This window comes from Doryrhamphus excisus, chromosome 4 (assembly GCF_030265055.1).
Source record: "Doryrhamphus excisus isolate RoL2022-K1 chromosome 4, RoL_Dexc_1.0, whole genome shotgun sequence".
NCBI lineage: Eukaryota > Metazoa > Chordata > Actinopteri > Syngnathiformes > Syngnathidae > Doryrhamphus > Doryrhamphus excisus.
Window position 1 is genome coordinate 16,049,854 of NC_080469.1, and position 17,695 is coordinate 16,067,548.

General features: G+C 41.4%; 2 protein-coding genes across 4 annotated transcripts in view; one reads left to right on the top strand and one right to left on the bottom strand.

Annotated features, from left to right (window-relative positions):
- The window catches only part of cdo1 (cysteine dioxygenase, type I), a 5,249-nt gene extending 4,425 nt beyond the window's left edge, over window positions 1–824 (bottom strand). The window contains exon 1 of the mRNA XM_058070430.1: window positions 555–824. Coding sequence (XP_057926413.1) covers window positions 555–715 — 161 coding nt within the window. The 5' untranslated portion in view covers window positions 716–824. The remainder of the gene's footprint in view (window positions 1–554) is intronic.
- A 2,687-nt stretch (window positions 825–3,511) lies between these two features.
- ap3s1 (adaptor related protein complex 3 subunit sigma 1) lies at window positions 3,512–17,048 on the top strand. 3 transcript variants are annotated; one of them, XM_058071084.1, is made up of 7 exons: window positions 3,512–4,017; window positions 6,347–6,438; window positions 6,522–6,633; window positions 6,710–6,781; window positions 8,273–8,380; window positions 10,802–10,843; window positions 16,297–16,444. In XM_058071084.1, the coding sequence occupies exons 1-6, from the start codon at window positions 3,949–3,951 to the stop codon at window positions 10,835–10,837; spliced, it is 489 nt and encodes a 162-aa protein (XP_057927067.1). In that variant the 5' UTR covers window positions 3,512–3,948; the 3' UTR covers window positions 10,838–10,843; window positions 16,297–16,444. The 3 variants fall into 3 exon arrangements, with proteins under 3 accessions (XP_057927067.1, XP_057927066.1, XP_057927068.1); XM_058071083.1 differs by lacking the exon at window positions 10,802–10,843 and having other exon boundaries at window positions 16,297–17,048; XM_058071085.1 differs by lacking the exons at window positions 10,802–10,843; window positions 16,297–16,444 and adding an exon at window positions 8,613–10,795.
- The last annotated feature ends 647 nt before the right edge of the window (window positions 17,049–17,695 follow it).

The following is a 17,695-nucleotide window of genomic DNA, read 5'->3' on the forward strand; positions in this document are numbered from 1 at the left end:
CCCCACCCCCCACTCCCCCAATCTCTTCCACCCACACCAGACCAGCCTCCCCCCTCTCCCCTCCGCTGACCATCAAAATACAGACATTTGCTACACAACACGTGTGGGCTGGAATATAGGTCATTGTGGTAAATAATAAACATATGCTGACCAGAAACGTATACTTAAAAAGCCATTGTGCAAATAAGGATTTTTTTAAAAACATCATATTCAAATGAGCTGTGATGAAAGCTGATGGTTGGCATGGAAACAACCTTTTTAATATTTTTAATACAGTATTTTATTCTTTTTTTAATACGCTGGGGAAAAATACGACTTTAATTTAATTTTGCTTGTGTAAAAACATTTTAATAAGCTGTAATTAATAATATTAAATAAATTATTAAAATGTCTATTTTAAAATACCATATGAAAAGTATACGAAAGTTTGTTTCCATGCCAACCATCAGCTTTCACAGCAACATCAGAGCCAGCGTGCAAAGTACATCATTTCCTTTAGAAATGGGCATGACCTACTCCTAACGTATTAATAATATCATAAACAAGCGTGTTACCTGAGTTTGTCAAACTTGGCAAATTTCTCCCATTCCTGGCGGTTGCTCTTGTATGATTCCATGACCTCCTTCACCTCCTCCACATTGATGTGGTTACTCTCGAATATTTCATGCAGGATTTGGATGAGTTCCTTGAGAGTTTGTGGCTTGCCTCTATCCATCGTTCCTTGTCTGTGGGTGGGTGGGTGTTGCAGAAACAGCAGCGGTGTCGAACTCTTATCAAGATGCTATTAATAAAGGAATAAGTGCACCTCTGGCAACTTCAATGCAGTGCGCTTTTATAGCACTAGACCGTACCATTATGTGGAGGAGGGGAGGGACGCCCCCAGCATTCGTTTCAATGAGATAGGGAGGGGGCTCGAAATCGATTGCTTTCACTTTCAATATAACTACCCCTCGGATAGTGTTTACGTAATGTACGTTTAGTTATCGGCGTTTGATTGAAAAGCCTGAATTAATTTGATACAAAAAGTGGACCGATCCTTTTCTACCACGTTGTCACAAACACAAGCTCCCCTGTCTCCCCTTTCTCCCCGGGTCTCTCATTCATCCATTCTTCTCACAAAAGCTCTGCTGCGTGTTTGTGGCCCCCCTCCCAACTTTACCTAACCCCCTCTTCACTGCAACAACTGCATACTCGGAAGTGAACGATTCATAACATCTCCATCTTTAATAGTTCCGATCACGTTAAATCTGGTTCTAAATGATTATTCCCGATACACAATAATCATTGGATTATGCTTTAAAAGTACTAATATGAGTAGGGTGTGAGACTATACCCCCCCTCCCCCGACTGACCCCCCGTGAACGTCTTCAGATGATGGCAGCATTTACAGCAACAAGTACCCTTGTAAATATTGTATCATGTATGAATGGATTTTTTTCAAAACATTTTTGTTAATTATTATATGTAACTGACAACATCTGTAGAAAAACTACTCTCATTGTTTATTATTTATTCATTCATTCATTCATTTTGTACAGCTTATCCTCACAAGGAGTTGCTGGAGCCTATCCCAGCTCGAAGAACTCCGGTCTCCTAGCTGTGAGGCCTGCACACTTGTTTATTATTTAAAACTACATTATTATAGGTATTTGTTATTTAAAGATACCCAGACAAAACAATAATTGCTTGGGTATTTTTTAAATACTTTTAAATAATTGGATGTGTGGTATTATTTATTATATATTTTAATTTTTTATTATTATTTTATTTAATTTAATGTTTCCTGATCAAATTGATTATAATTTTTTTTTATATTTAAATGTTTTTTTTTATATAATAGGGGCACACTCAGATAACAGTTTTTTTCTATATGTAAGACACAACATTTGTACTCAGACAATTGTAAAATAATTTAGAATTTCATCATGTATGACTGGATATTTTAACTTTATTTTTCAAAATTGATGGATTACAGGATATTTGTTTTATTTTGCATTGTTTTTCAATGATTCAATCTCATTTATCACATGTATTAAATGACTTATCTGTTTTTTGGTGGAAAGAAAATACCCAGATCAGGCTTAGTATATCATCTATAATTTCATCACGTATGAACGGCTATTTTAAATGATATATATATATATATATATATATATATATATATATATATATAATTATTATTTATAGTATTTTTTATTTCATGAAATTTGTGGAAAATACCCAGCTAATATATCGATCTGCTCATTTGCATTGTTTATTAGCTAGTATTTATTGCAGTTATCCTTACTTATATCTTGAAATTATATCACTTTTATTATCATGCAGCAAATGCAAAGCATGGGAAGGAAATGCATTGTGACACAGATAAGACTGGCTGTGGGTTTAACTCCGCTCGTTTGTGATCTGATGTGTGTGCATGTGGCTTTTAATTTCAATTTTATTGAAATTGAAGTATTTTATTATAGTGAATTGAATGAATTGACTTTACCAATTGACTTCCTTATTATTTAGTTTTAGTTTCACTGTGTATATGTTTTTGTGGGGATATTGATTCATCCTTTCCATTGTGCATACTCAGAAAGTAAAAGCAAAACCAGTTTCAGTTTCTTTCTGACAGGTGAACACTAGCAGGACCTTAAAATAAGTTGCAGCTCTTACGGGAAAACCAGGCCTGCAAGTACCCAAGTGGACAATCATGGCATGCTAAAAAGAGAATGTCTTCCAACCCCCCTTATTTTCCTGTACTCTACATCTTAACATGATGTTCCCAGGAACTGTGTATGACACAGACCACAGCTGTCACACACAAATAATTCTTTATAACGGGAGGGGGATTCATACAGTACATATTGCATTTGTCTGTTTCTCCATATACTGGTTTGTCATTTGTTTTTTAAGTGATGCAGTGTATTCTCTGAAACACATCGCCTATGCAGTTTTGTCGAGGTGTAGCTTTTATGTGTTGTCAAACATGAGCACAACTGCAAAACCTGACTATTAAGAATTTGTGCTCACTGCATCAACCTCTGAGGTGCCACATCATCAACCATCTACTGTACTTTTACTCCACCTTGTGGTTGACTGCACTCAGTTCACGCTCGGAGGCCTTAATGCAGGCAGGAGTGGTATTTTACAGGCACATTTTGTATAAATTGCAGTAGGAATGTATATATAACGTGTTTTTCAGGCGCATGACTGTTTTCCCCACCGCCTGCCCTTCACCAACAAACACAGTACACGCACGTGCAGTGCCAAACGTGAGTCGAGGTGTTGTCGGCATATTAAAAATGAACTCACATAAACGAAAACAATTGTTACGTTTTTTTTCCTACAGTGATCCACCGAAGCCTTGTATCGAGGTTACATTATGCTTTTAAGCGCCTTATGCACAAAAGCTAACTATCGTTGGTGTGTGCCGCCATGAATGTTTTGATTGTATTTGTATTGACTTCTCTCGCGCATGCTCAGACGCAACACTACGTCTGCCGTCTGACTACGCATGCGTAGTCAGACGGCAGTCGTGGCTTGTTTTGAAACGTTTGACCTTTATTGCTAAATGCTATTGTCGGTAATATAACGTTAAATAACACTGTTTTTAAACTGTGTTCGTTGTACATGGTTCGTCACCGAAATAATGCATGGAGACCGTTCGAAAACGGGAAATCTCTACAGAGTGGCGGATGGCGGACGTTTACCCCATCTCGGCCGCCGTATTGGGCAAGTAGGGGGGGTGGCAAGAGCGGTTCCTTGACGTGGACGATCATTTCCGTAAGAGACGATGGAGCGTTAGCGGCGTGTCATCCACTCCAAGCTATCCCGCATTAACCTTAAATCGAGACGGGATTTGGCCGTGAATCCCCGGTTGGGTTTTGGGTTCACGGTAGTCTCATACCGGCTGATCCCTTTCTGCTTCCCCTTCTTCCCGCTCCCCCCTCTACACAGTTCACCATGATAAAAGCTATTTTAATATTCAACAACCATGGCAAGCCGAGGCTGTCTAAATTCTACGAGCATTATGTGAGTAAGATTTCAATTATATATGTGGATTTTACACATGCCCTACATACACTCATCGATAGAATGCTTGGCTGTTTTCATTTGATGGCACCTGAGTGAAGGAAAAAAAGAAGAGTTAGGTTCAACATAGTTGTCATTGGTTTGTTCCTGATGTCCCTCCTTGGAAACATGTGAATTATTGAACATGTGCAAGCCGAAACTAGGCTATCTTGTTGCAGATGAACGCACAATTGACTTCACTGTGTTTGTGTCACATGACATGGATGACGCCCTTGTGAGGGACTAATGCAAACATCCCGTTCCCCCTTTTTGTGGCTTTAGGTGAGTATGACTAGACAGAAATAGGCAAGTGTTTGTTTCAGTTTTTGTCAGTGAAATAACAGACATATCTGGGTTTATATCTCCAAGTTGCAAGGTGACCTGTGCTGGAAAACAGTGTTTTCTTTTGTGTATCCATCCAGCCATCATCTTGTATCACATATTCCAAAGTAGGGCTCTCCAAAGATGCATTTATTGCATTGAAAGATTGGAAGACTATTCAAAACGGCAATAATAAATGTGCCCTTATTTGACTGGGTGCTTAACAAGTTTTTGCAAGATTATGAGAATGTGAACAATGTGAACGGTATCTGAATCAACAATTTAGCTTTTCCTGGTTACATTATGCATGGAAGATCTGTTTGAAAATTGGTGTGCATCACAATAAATTTACACCTGCCAGACCTTTTTGTTTACTCAGCTGCAGAGAGTATCAGGAGTTTATTGGAAATGAGGCATCTGTTTGAGCGTAGCCGTTGCTTGCATATAGATGGAGCAAGACATGTTGCTATTATTATTATTATTATGTCCGTGTTACAATGTGAATGGAACTGCCTACTTGTGTTTTTTCAGTAGTCAACCAGACGTCAATCTAATTATAATTTATATAGTATAAATGTCATATATAGAGATGCATCATAGTTACAACAGTTTGCATTTACTGTGCATACAGATCTGACCTCTCATGCACACTGAGAATATTAGCACCTGTGATGGTTTTATTTACTGTGTGACTTGTGATATAAGATTTTGAAGATTAAAAGGCGCTAAACAGATACAGACACCCTCAAGTGAAGATAACAGGGTGTTGGATCAAATCCTAGCCTGTGTAGCCTTGGGGCAGCAGTGTTTGGTTGAATGACAAAATGACAAAGCAAACAGTGACTTGCCTGCTTTGTTTTAAGCAGCCTTAAGAAGGCACAAATGAAATCACATGCTATTTGTCTTAAAGGGGACATATTATGATAAATTTCCGCCCTTTGCATTGAGTTGTGGACTACAATAGAGCAGCTACAGACGATAACAAGCGCAGCAAACCTCCTAGATCTTCCAGAATCTATTCCTATTCCAGCTGTATTATTTGGATTTTTTTGCTTCTCACGAAAATGGTCTGTTTTGATTTATTATTAATTTACACTCCCAAGTGTTGTGCCAATAGCTGCCGAAGTCAACTTTATTGGAGTTTATAAACAGTATAGGAGTTGATAATAAACAGTGATTAATCTATTTAAAATGTCCGCTTTTAACATACAGCCATACGGAAGTAGAGACTGGACAGTCCGAGGTTACTCTTACTAGCGTTTTAGCATTAGGTCTCTGGTAGACCTACTGATTGTGGTGGGAAATGGCTCCCTGTATGCAGACTCTATAATGCTACACAGACAACCGCTTTTGCTCCATGACTTAGACAAAATAAACACAGTTAGGATGCTGAATGCTTGCTCTTCTGGCCCTTACACATGACCAAGTAAGGTTGAAAAGGTACTGTGTACTGGCCTATGTTCACAAAACAGTTCAGTGTGAAATGCCATTGACAGATGAAAATATATTTTTTGCTGGTAGGGAATCAGGAACTCCAACCACTTGTGCCTGATGTTTTCCTCGTTAGGAATTGAAAACAAATGTAACTTTCCCTTACACCCGATGAAACACTTCCTAGGAGCCATTGCTGACACCGTAAACAGAGAAGCAGAGCTTGGGGGAGGGCTGAAAGCGTATCTGGCCCACAGTGCACGCCCATATAAGGAAGCCCGACAATCTGTGACATCACAAATCGCCAGTGTTAGAACGCCCTCTGAAACAGAGTATTCAGAGCCATTCCAAACTTCTTTCACTTCCAAATGCCCAAACCTCATTATCTGAAACTTGGCATCGTTTACCACGAGAATACAACATTCTAAATACATTTATAGGTCAGAAAATTTGAAAAAACATAATGGATCCACTTTAAAACTCCTCATTGGGAGAAGAGAAGAAAAATGTCAAATTGACTTCTTTATTCCTCCATCAGAGTGAAGACACAGAGCAACAGATCATCAGGGAAACCTTCCACTTGGTGTCCAAAAGAGATGAGAACGTCTGCAATTTTCTTGAAGGTGGAATGTAAGTGGCATGCTTATTGTATTTTGTACCTGCGTATGTGTCAAATTATAGTCACTGATACCGCCATGCGTACTGTGTGTCAGGTTGATCGGAGGGTCCGACTACAAGCTAATCTACAGACACTACGCCACGTTGTACTTTGTGTTTTGCGTCGACTCCTCAGAGAGCGAACTAGGAATTTTAGACTTAATCCAGGTAAGAAATACATATAATATTGCTATTTTTTGTTGTTTTTCCTGTTGTGATCAAACACTTTTCTATTCCTTTTCAGGTATTTGTGGAAACGCTGGACAAATGCTTTGAGAATGTTTGCGAACTTGATCTCATTTTCCATGTAGATAAGGTATGGAAATGTCATTCATTTGTTTGTATTTGTGTTGCATTCATTCATGATATCAACATGCATGGAATTGCGTTACAATTGAGGTTAAATGGAGTGCTGAACTTGGCAGTTACCATTGTTCATCATTCAGTCTTAACTATTTAGTGGTCAAACCTCTTGGACCTCCAAGAGTTTAGTGGATGAGGAATTTTTAATTTAAATGGGAGATGAGACTGATGCTTATTAAATAAAGGTATTTTCTTACAGAGGACAAAAATATTAGTCAATGACAACACAACCGAACACAAAACTTTTTTTTAAGGAAGAAAAAAATCCAAACCTACATAACCCTGTATGAAAAAGTGAAACGTTAAAACATAACCGTGGTTTATCACATCTAAGTTAATTTTCTCTAGCCACGCCCATTCCTGATTAACGCCACACATATTCTCAATCAAGAAGTTTAATACGACCTGCAGATTTCTAAAGAAATTCAGGGACAAATGAGAAAGAATATAATTGAGATCTATCAGTCTGGAAAAGGTTATAAAGCCATTTATTAAGGTTTGGGACTCTAGCGCTCTACAGTGAGAGCAATTATCCATAAATGGCGAAAACATGGAACAGCGGTGAACCTTTTCAAGAATGGCCGGTCAACCAAAATGACCCCAAGAGCGCGATGACGACTCATCTAAGAGGTCACAAAAGACCCCACAACAACATATAAAGAACTACAGGCCTCACTCGCCTCAGTTAAGGTCAGTGTTTATAACTCCACCATAAGAAAGACTCTGGGCAAAAACGTTCCAAGACAAAAAAACACTTCTGAACAAAAAAAAGGCTTGTCTCAATTTTGCCTGAAAAATCTTGATGATCCTCAAGCCCTTTGGGAAAATATGACGAGACAAAAGTTGGATGGTGTGTGCCCATTACATCTGGTGGAGAAGTAATGCTGCATGTTAGAAAAAGAACATCATACCAACAGTAAAATATGGTGGTGGTAGTGTGATGGTCTGGGGCTGTTTTGCCGCTCCAGGACCTGGAACACTTACTGTGAAAAATTTAATCACTCTGCACTCTGCTGTTTACCAAAAAATCCTGAAGGAGAATACCCGGCCATCAGTTTGTGACCTCAAGCTGAAACCAACTTGGGTTCTGCAGCAGGACAATGATCCAAAACACACCAGCAAGTCCACTTCTGAAGGCTTTGGGCGTGGCCTTGTCAAAGTCTTGACCTGAATCTTATTGAGATGCTGTGGAATGACCAGTTATTAGGTTTTTCACGCAGGGCCATATAGTAGGTTTGAACCTTCCTTAATAATAAGACGTTTACTTGGGGTTATATGATTCAGGTGATAGTTCCACAGCTTGTTTTATCTGTTGTTGACAAAAAAAGGAAGCTACATTGGGAAATACACCTTGCCGTCTGTTTGAACCCACACTACTCGATGCATGGGATTTGTTACAGCAGACTATTTGAGGCAATAGACTAATGTTAAGCCTCCCATACAGGTTCACAACATTCTGGCAGAGATGGTGATGGGTGGGATGGTGCTGGAGACCAACATGAATGAAATCATCACACAGGTGGACGCCCAGAACAAGATGGAGAAGTCAGAGGTAAGTGCTGTCCTGCCCATCTTACTCTTTAAAATGGTATGGTCCAGAGTATGCAGGCATGTGTGTATGCTGCACCCTGCATGCGACTCTCCAGTGACCTTGTGATGCCTTTGACATGATTCTGAGTGTTTGTGCTCTTTCTCTCTCTCTCTCTCTCTCTCGCTCTCTCTCTCTCTCTTGCTCTCTCTCTCGGCCAACCTTTTCTTTTGCTGCCGCACTGCTTTGAACACAGATCAACACGCTGCCATTTATATGGAGAATGTAATGTTCCATCTTTCCAGATGATCATTGATTGTGTAAATCATGCTGTTTTATTTTGAAGGAGCACAAAAATTAAGTAGGGTGCTGTCACCTCACAGCAAGAGAGTTGTGGATTTGATCACACCTGGTAGGTGGGGTCTCTTTTGTGTGGGTTCTGTTCCACAGACAGGACAGGTGATATAGCAGCTGGATGGATTGACAGTTAAACATTAATGCACTGAAAGTATTTTTCAACCACTTAAAAAACACTCAAAGATTCTACAGTAGTGTATTGGAAGTGTGTTGACCAAAATCTAACATTGCCGTTTTAGTCAGCCCCAATTGGGAACATGCAATTTTGTGTGTCTGTAGCTTTAATACTCATGAGCTGTGTTTGTCCACACTTGTCTCTGAAACTCGCATCCATAACATCACCTCATTTTGGTGCTAAATTAATGCAGACCTGGCCACCTGCGACAAGTGCTCCATGCTGATAGTTTGCAAGTCATGTCTTGTAAGTCCCCAACAGTGGAGCACAGAGTCTAACGCTCTTTTTAAACTTAATTGATGACCTTACTACGCCAAAATCACTGCACACACATTTTGCCAGAGTGCTCTCCATAACACCAGACCTTCCTCATCATCAACCTGCGATAGTCACGGCGAGTGGGGTGCATTCACAAACAGCGCAATTCTGAACATTGCATTCAGCTACACAAGTAGGACTTTTTTTTAAAAAGATTTTTTTAGAATTATAACAATTTCATTTCATATTGGTGATTGTATTACTTAGGTTATCATTATTTACCGTATTGAAGTATTTCAAATACTATTCTGTTCAACTTGCATGTCACAAAATTGTGTAAAAATAAATAAGCTTTGTGTTTGGACAAATATGTTTTTCTTTTTAAAAGTGCAGTTGTCCCTTGTTTGACTGCGATAAGTGAATTCCCGCAAAGTAGGATTCGATATTAATAAATAATTATTTTCGTATTCAGAGCACAGAAAACTTATTTGACTTTCTAAATGCGTTTTTTTTTAAAACCATTATTACAGCTCTGTACACATGATATAACACCCCTATGGTCACCTATACACGCCACAAAAGTCTCTGCTGGTAAAATAAGTACAAAAGGTAAAACATGGAATTTAACAAATTTGAATATTGACAAACGGAATTTGGTGGAAAAAAAATATTTAATAGGGTCCTATATAAGCAATATGAGAACTACCTCATGTGCAAGTTTGTATTGTTTCACAGGTTTTTAATGTTTTTTTTCAAGAAAAAACATTAAAGGTGTATGCTGGCAGTTATAATGTCGGCTTTTAAAATTTGGTGATAGGCCAGAAAATTGTTTTCTCATGTTTGGTGCTCATATCACTGTTGTAATACCATTAAAAGTCAATTTTGCATAATAGGGAAGCCTTTAAATGTGTTTTGTAAGTAAAGTATCTGCTGCTTTGCCTTCCATGCGATGTTACATAATGGAGAAATGAGCTCAGACAGACAGCCAGAGGCAATTTTATGAACTCATTTTTTCCCCAAGCCTCTCCAATGAAGCAGAGCAATGACATTGGCAATAAATTTATACTTGTAGGAAACGTTCTTACAATGAGAAATGATGACAGGAAGCATTAAAGTAGCCCCCCCTCCCCTTCTCTAATTGGCTGACATCTGCTGTGTGCTCCAAGGTGTAGCAATAATAATCAAATTTGTATTGTTTTTTCATTTTAATCCAACAGGTTCTTCTTTTTTCACGGTTGCTGTTCTCTAAGCAGAGTCTCGTCAGAGCTGCTCTCGTCTCTCTCTCTCTCTCTCTCTCTCTCTCTCTCTCTCTTTCTCTCTCTTTCTTCCCCACATGGACCTACCCTCGACCACACCGTGCCTCTCGCTTGCACGCTAATTTAAAATGACACGCTCCATTTATAGGCAGGTGTCAGGAGAATAAGGAATGAGCTGCTCTCCATTTAGCCTGACAAAGACTGATAGCTTCAGTTCTCAATAAGTAAATATGTGTTGGATGGATCTCCGCCGTATCAGACTTGTGGTCTATGATAGGTCCTATCACTTTTTTCCTGTGGAGATAAACTGTTAATTACTTTAACCTGCTTTAACATTCCTCATTCCTCTTTTTCCCTGACCCTGTCTAGTTCTTTCCATTCTTCTCTCTCTCTTTACAGACGTTTATCTTTCAGTCTACCAGGCAGGACAGGTAGACGCAGGTACTGCTAAAATCTACAACCAAGTACTGTACAACCCTAACTGAAGTTTACTACCCCCCCTGTCCTTCCCTATCCCTCCCGAGTCTCTCCATACAGACCTCCCCTCCCTCCATGAAAAAAGTCAAATGACTTCACTAACATGCACTGGGAATCTTTCATGGCAGACCCAATTCATGACCAACGCTAATAATGTTGCAAGTCTTTCATAAAACCTTTATTAAGTACACAGGCAAGTTTTAAAGTAGCATTTGTAACATACCTAACAGCGTAAACGTAAGTATATTCTTTCTGCTTTACTTTAAGGAACTCCATGCAACTCGCTCCAAATGACATTTTTCAAAACCCAACAATACCAATAGTGGTTTAAAAAGTAGGTTATACAATATTTTTTTATTTTTTACAATTGTTGCAAGGCTGCACGGAGGTTAGCATGTAGGCCACAGTCAGGAGAAAGGGAAGACCTAGGTTCGATTCTCAGTTTCTCGGCCATCTGTGTGTGGAGTTTGCATGTCCTCCCCGTGCGTGGGATGTCTACCACATTCCAAAAACATGCTAGGTTAATTGGCGACTCCAAATTATCCATAGCACACTGGTCCAGATTCACGAAAAAGTCGATCAAAACTAATTTTTGAGTGAATTCATTGTAAATCAGCATGAAAATGATCTATAAGCAAAAACATGACCGTATCTCTTCATTTTACCTCAAAAACCGAAAATAACGAATGACTTTAGTTGGCCAACTTTCACAAAAACACTGACTTGTACCAAAACTTTATAAGTCACATCATAAAACACACTGAAAGTTGGTAACTTAACGCCTTCCACTTCACATCATATCACACACTAAAAGTTTATCCCCCGCGACCTGAAAGACAACCACCACCATCACCCAGGGTCTACAGCTCTACCGATGGAGCTCGAAGGAGGGCCAGGACCTCTGGCGGAAACTGGTCCGTGGCCTTGTTCGTCGGAGTCTTCAGCTTCCGCATCCGGAGGGGGCTGATCAAGGGGTCAGAACTCTCAAGAAGACGGTGGAACAGGTCGGTGTTCGACTGAACCCGGGACATCTGGCGCGAATGGTGCTCCCGGATGGCCTTGAAGTCCTTGTTTCTTGCTTCTTGGGCTTCCTCTGACATCGCCCCCAGGGGAAGGAGCATGCCGGCGGAGACAGCGGGAGCATGGATCAGGAGCTTGTGGACCGACTGTGGCATCCTGAACCACCCATATAGGCTGACCAACATCCTGGCCGTCTCAACCGCGTACACGCCGAACCGCTCCTCGTCGAGGTTGAAGTTGGAGGACGCAGCGCGGAGGAGGTGGCTGAAGCGGCGGATCAGGGTGGAATCAAGGCCCAGAATGTCCGCAGACGTTTCGTGCTCCAAGAAGAAGCGGCGGGCAGAGTTCCCATCGTTGGTTGTTCCAGATCCGCCAGGAAGGGGTTGGTCGATTAGGAGCCCCAAACGCTGACGAAACTCGGTCTTGATCCGCTGCTTCTGTTCCTTGACAATCCGCTGCTTCTCCTCTCCACGGGCCTGCCACTCGCAGAACGGGAGTCTGTACGCGATGTGAAGGAGCATCTCCATCGACCGGATCCAGCAGTGGAGGGTGGAGATTCCGTGCTGGGTCCGGTCTCCAGTGGGCCGGGCCAGAACTCCGTCGATATCGTTCATCTCGGTAGGCTTGGCCAGGCAGATGCTGCAGACCTGTTGCGACCGGATGTCCTGGATGGCGTTGTGGACCTTGCCGTCAATCATGGTTAATGCCATGTCGTGGCGGACGGAGATGGTGGCGTCGTTGGTGAGTTGGACGGTTGACGGCGTGAGTGACTCCACCTCCTGCTTGAGTTGGACGTAGGTGGAGGTGGTCAACTCCCTGGACTCCTTTTCGAAGATGAAGCTGATCGGACGACAGAAGAAAGTGGAGTTTGGCTTCGGGTTTGCCCAGATCACTCGGCCATCCTCGGTCCGGAGCCGCAGAGGGACCATACTCGCCAGGAACATGGTAGAGTCGTCCGTTGACTGTCGATGGCGGTAGACTTGTTGACCGGTAGCACCGTCAAACCCGTACTTAGAGGTCAGGATCAAGAAGCCTTGAGCTGCCGACGATTGGATGACCGACGCCTGGAGCGTGCACAGCCTTGACGCTGTGTGGTCAACCAACTGCTGCACGGGGACAGAAGCGCCACGGTCGTCGACAGCAACTCCAGCCGGATGGCATCGTTTCTTGGCATCCAATACGAAGTTGTACGGCGGGAAGATGTCGGCGACGTGGTCCTTCGATGTCTCACGGACCACTTGGTACGCAGCTCGCGTCATGTTGGTGTTGAAGAGCAACACGAGAGCTTCGTCGGCCGACAGCATTTTCGGAAGCGATGGAGGGGGTGCGCGGTACGATGCCTGCACCACTGTAGGGTCCGGGCCATCTGCTGCCATCACTTTCTTGATGATGTCGGCTTCGGTGTGCCTCCCCTCCTTCCTCAGAGTCATCTGAGACGCGTACGCCAGCTGCTCGCCGGTAAATCCTTGGTCGAGGAGCTGGGACACGCTGCGGCGCCGGGCCAGTTTACTCCTAAAGTTGCAAAAAGTGGCAAAACCTTTTCCAACCAAGTAAAGAGTGATGTCGTAGGTATCACATGATGTTGATTTGAGTCTGTGCTTGGCCCTTCTTCTGTATTATATGACCCATTGAACAAACACTAAATGACTGCTCGACAACATGTGATTCAAACCAAAGGGAATTCTCCCAGTATTGGCTCAAAAGGAGAAACGACCACCTGGTTTGTCCAGTTGCCATCCTTGGGTGACTGGAGGTACCACAAAAACTTGGAAACACGCACGTTCACTAGTGAGCACAAGTGCCCAACATTTCACTTGCTGGGAAGCGGTACAAAGAGGAAACTGAAAACCTTACTTTTGAACGCGCACTGCTCCTAATCAGGGGGCTCGGGGACCAAAGTAAAAGCACACCCCAGTTCCTCATGAACTAAAAAAAGGAAAAATACCCCTTTTTTCGAAAATCGGAGAGATCAGTTTTGATCGACTTTTTCGTGATTCTGGACCAGTGTGCATAGGTATGAATGTGAGTGTGAATGGTTGTTTGTCTATATGTGCCCTGTGATTGGCTGGCGACCAGTCCAGGATGTACCCCACTTCTGGCCCGAAGACAGCTGGGATAGGCTCCAGCATACGTGCGAGCCTAGTGAGGAAAAGCGGTATAGAAAATGGATGGATGACCAGTCCAGAGTAGACCTCACTTCTCGCCCGAAGACAAAAAACAGCCGTGGGCCTTAAAATGGTCCCTGGTTCACACTTTGAGTGTGCCGGTGGCTTCAAACATTTTTTTATCTAAGTGTGGTTAAAAAAGGTGTAAAAGTGAGGGTTATATTTACAATCATTGTAATGCCATTTTATTTGTGTCAAACATATTAAATCAGAAGAAAGTCCCCTTTTCAATCAGTTGTTGATGTTTTTATTTCCATTGAGGTGGTGTGTAGAAAGACAAAATGGTAAAAACAGTGTCCAAATACTTCATGACCCAAATATTGAGGCTGTTTGCCATGTGGTCAGCATTCCGTGGTCCTCCCTCTATTTAACGCTGAGCTACCAGTGAGTTGAGCATTCCAAACCGTGCCATGAATGTATAGCTTTGTTCACTAGACCAGTAGTTCTCGACTGGTTTGGCTGGAGTACCCAAATGGCGGAATGTTTTTCAACTTCTCAAATATGTCATATTTTAATGGATTGTTTGCAACACAGCTTGAGCTGCAGCGGTTAGACACAGTCCCGTCTTTTTAGCTTGCTGTTGTCCAGCAGATATTTGCAGCTGTGTGATGCACAAACAGCATTTTAAATCCATACCCCTACCCAAAGTTGCCCATAAAGATGGCACAGACCATGTGGCAGCATAGCAAGCGAATAACGCAGACAAGGACGCAAGGTGCATTCACGGACATGGGTTTATTATACAGATGTACCTCGCTATATCACAGTTTGAGTGCCTCCCCTTCATTCTATTGAGGTTAAAAAATAAAATAAAATAAATGATGGCTTCTATTCAGTGTGGAAGTGGTACATTTTTGCCTGCTTATTTTGCCGTCCTTCCTCATTGTTTCAAACCTATTCTTAAGTTTAGGATAAATTGGAGGTCTCTCGTGTCACTTCAGTGCACAATGCGATGTAAACAAAGCTAGTACTGTCTGATTGTACGTCTATGTATGGCAGATGCATGTCATACTGGCATGAACATGTCAATCAAGTGACGATGGCTGAAAGCCTGAGGGTGATTTTTTTTCCTACCATGCATGTCACATAACGTTTGGGATACTTATTATATTTATGATTATGTTTTCTGTATCAGGTAATACAAGTGTGAAGTCTAGGAGTGTTATTTCATGATTACAGGGCACCAATAATGTTTAAAAAAATGACTTATGATGTTCATATGGGTTTTTCTATACTGTAACGAAGAAAATATTCTATTTCTTAACATGGAATCCTACTTCGAGTAAATTCACTTTTCACGGTTGTGTCTGGAACCAATTAACAGTGATAAATGAGGGATGACTGTAATATATCGGGTCCTGACCCACCAGCACTAGACCACTGGTCATTTTTGGGTCTGTCTGCTTCAAAGATTCACATGTTGGGAGAGGGGGGATCTCTAACAACAGTGATTCTCAAATGTCACCCGGCACTATTAATAAAAGCATTCTAAGCAATGAATTTGATGTTGCATTGAGACATTTAACTTCCACTTGAGACTCATTGTGTTAGAGTGAATTGCTTCCTCTGTCCAGAGAGCAGATCTCCCAATCTAGTTGAGTCCTAGCTTTACAAGCCCTTCCCATACCATCAGTAGTTTACCCCCCACACTGACTTGTTAACAGTATTTTTGTTCCCCCATTCACAAAAATGCAGTTAGCCCAGACAAATAAACACCTATTTTTAGTAAGAGGTGCAGTATGACCTCCAATGTAGTCCTGTACGATATTGTTTTTCTTCCATTCAAAACACACCTCCCATCATCATCATCGTATCCAAACCCATTTATTCTGATTTACGCAATTCTCTTCTTGCCTTTTTAATTTCATTATGTTTTTTTTTTAAGCCCACTCGGGTCACTCTCAGCGATGCTGCCTCTTCCCACTCGATGAATGCCCCAGTACATCCAAATATAGTGAATGACTTAGCACAGTATGTCCTCACAGTGGATTCATAATTGTCTCCGGTTGTGCCCACATACTGCATGTTGCATCTGACAGCATCTGAATGTACACAATGCATACACGTGTGTGTCATCGTAGCTGTCGGTGCTTTTGCATTGTGTCAGCAGTTGATTGTCCAGTATCGTGTAGTGGATATGTCTGTCCACTGTTTGCTGTGTCCTGATAATGATTGCTTTATGATGTGTGTCTTATACTCATATTGTGTGTCTGTGTGTGTGTGTGTGTGTAGGCTGGTATTGCAGGAGCGCCCGCTCGTGCCGTATCAGCTGTAAAGAACATGAACCTCCCGGAAATGCCCAGAAACATCAACATTGGCGACATCAGCATAAAAGTGCCAAATCTGCCGTCCTTCAAATAGCGGTGCGGAGATCCGCTTGTCAGATGTCAGCCAAGTGTTTAACGTGATGCAATCTGTTTACCAAAACCTCTACTAACTCTTTTTGTTTTATCAAATGATGGAAGTACTTTGTGATTTAAAACTTCTCTGCTCCTGTTTTTTTGATTTATAGAAAAAAAAATCGTTTTTATTATGTGTTCTGTTTGAAAATGAAGTATTTATTTGTTTACGGTACATTCCTATACTCCCCTCATGATGTACAGCTGCTACTGTTCAAAACCATCTGAGTCTTAATGAAATAATTTCACCAACTCAAGTGTTTACTTAATTTCAAAGAAGACAAGTTGGCATATTGTGGGAATGACCAGCCTGACCAATCACTTGCAGAACAGCCAACAAATGGGACCAGTTGGAATAAATACAGTATTGGAAAAGTCATACTTTACAGTATGTTTAAAACCAAATAAATCACTGAAGAATATAATTGGATTCTTGCTGTGCTGTGTGACAGATTTTTGATTCTATTTCCTGAAATTATATTTTGTATCTGTTCATAACAGTATGTTTCTATTCATTTTATTCTGTGCATGACTGTAAGCTCCTCCTGTCCCCTTTTACTACATAATAAACAGTTGAAGATTACAGTTGTGATTTTGTTTTAGTACTTATGCTATACATATGTTCATATACATATACGGGCAACACAAGATTGAACAGTACATTGATTGGTAATTTCACCAATCGGTAATTTTACCAATTGGTAATTTCACCAGCCCAGCATGTACCCCACCTCTCGCCCAAAAATATCAGCTGGGATAGGCTCCGCGATTCCTAGTGAGGGTAAGCGGCATAGAAATTAGATGGCTGGATGCAGCTGATCAGTAGTCCATCCATCCATTTATCCATTTTCTAAACCGCTCATCCTCACTGAGGTCGCGGGTATGCTGGAGCCTATCCCAGCTGTCTTTGGGTGAGATGCGTGGTTCACCCTGGAGTGGTCACTCATGTAGACAAACAATCATTCACACTCACTATGGACCATTTCGAGTCGCCAATTGACCTAGCATGATTTTTTTTGGATTGTGGGAGAATACCACAGTCCATTCGATAAAGTAAAATATATCATACATTGTCAAATATATTATACATTGTTGCACATATACATGTTTTAAAGCCAGGAAGGTACTTAGCAAACGCAACAGTACGGTATGTGAATTGTCATTAACTTTGTCCATAGCGCTTCCGTAGTTAGCGTGTCTCTTCTTTTAGAGCGTCATACTGCGTACTTTTA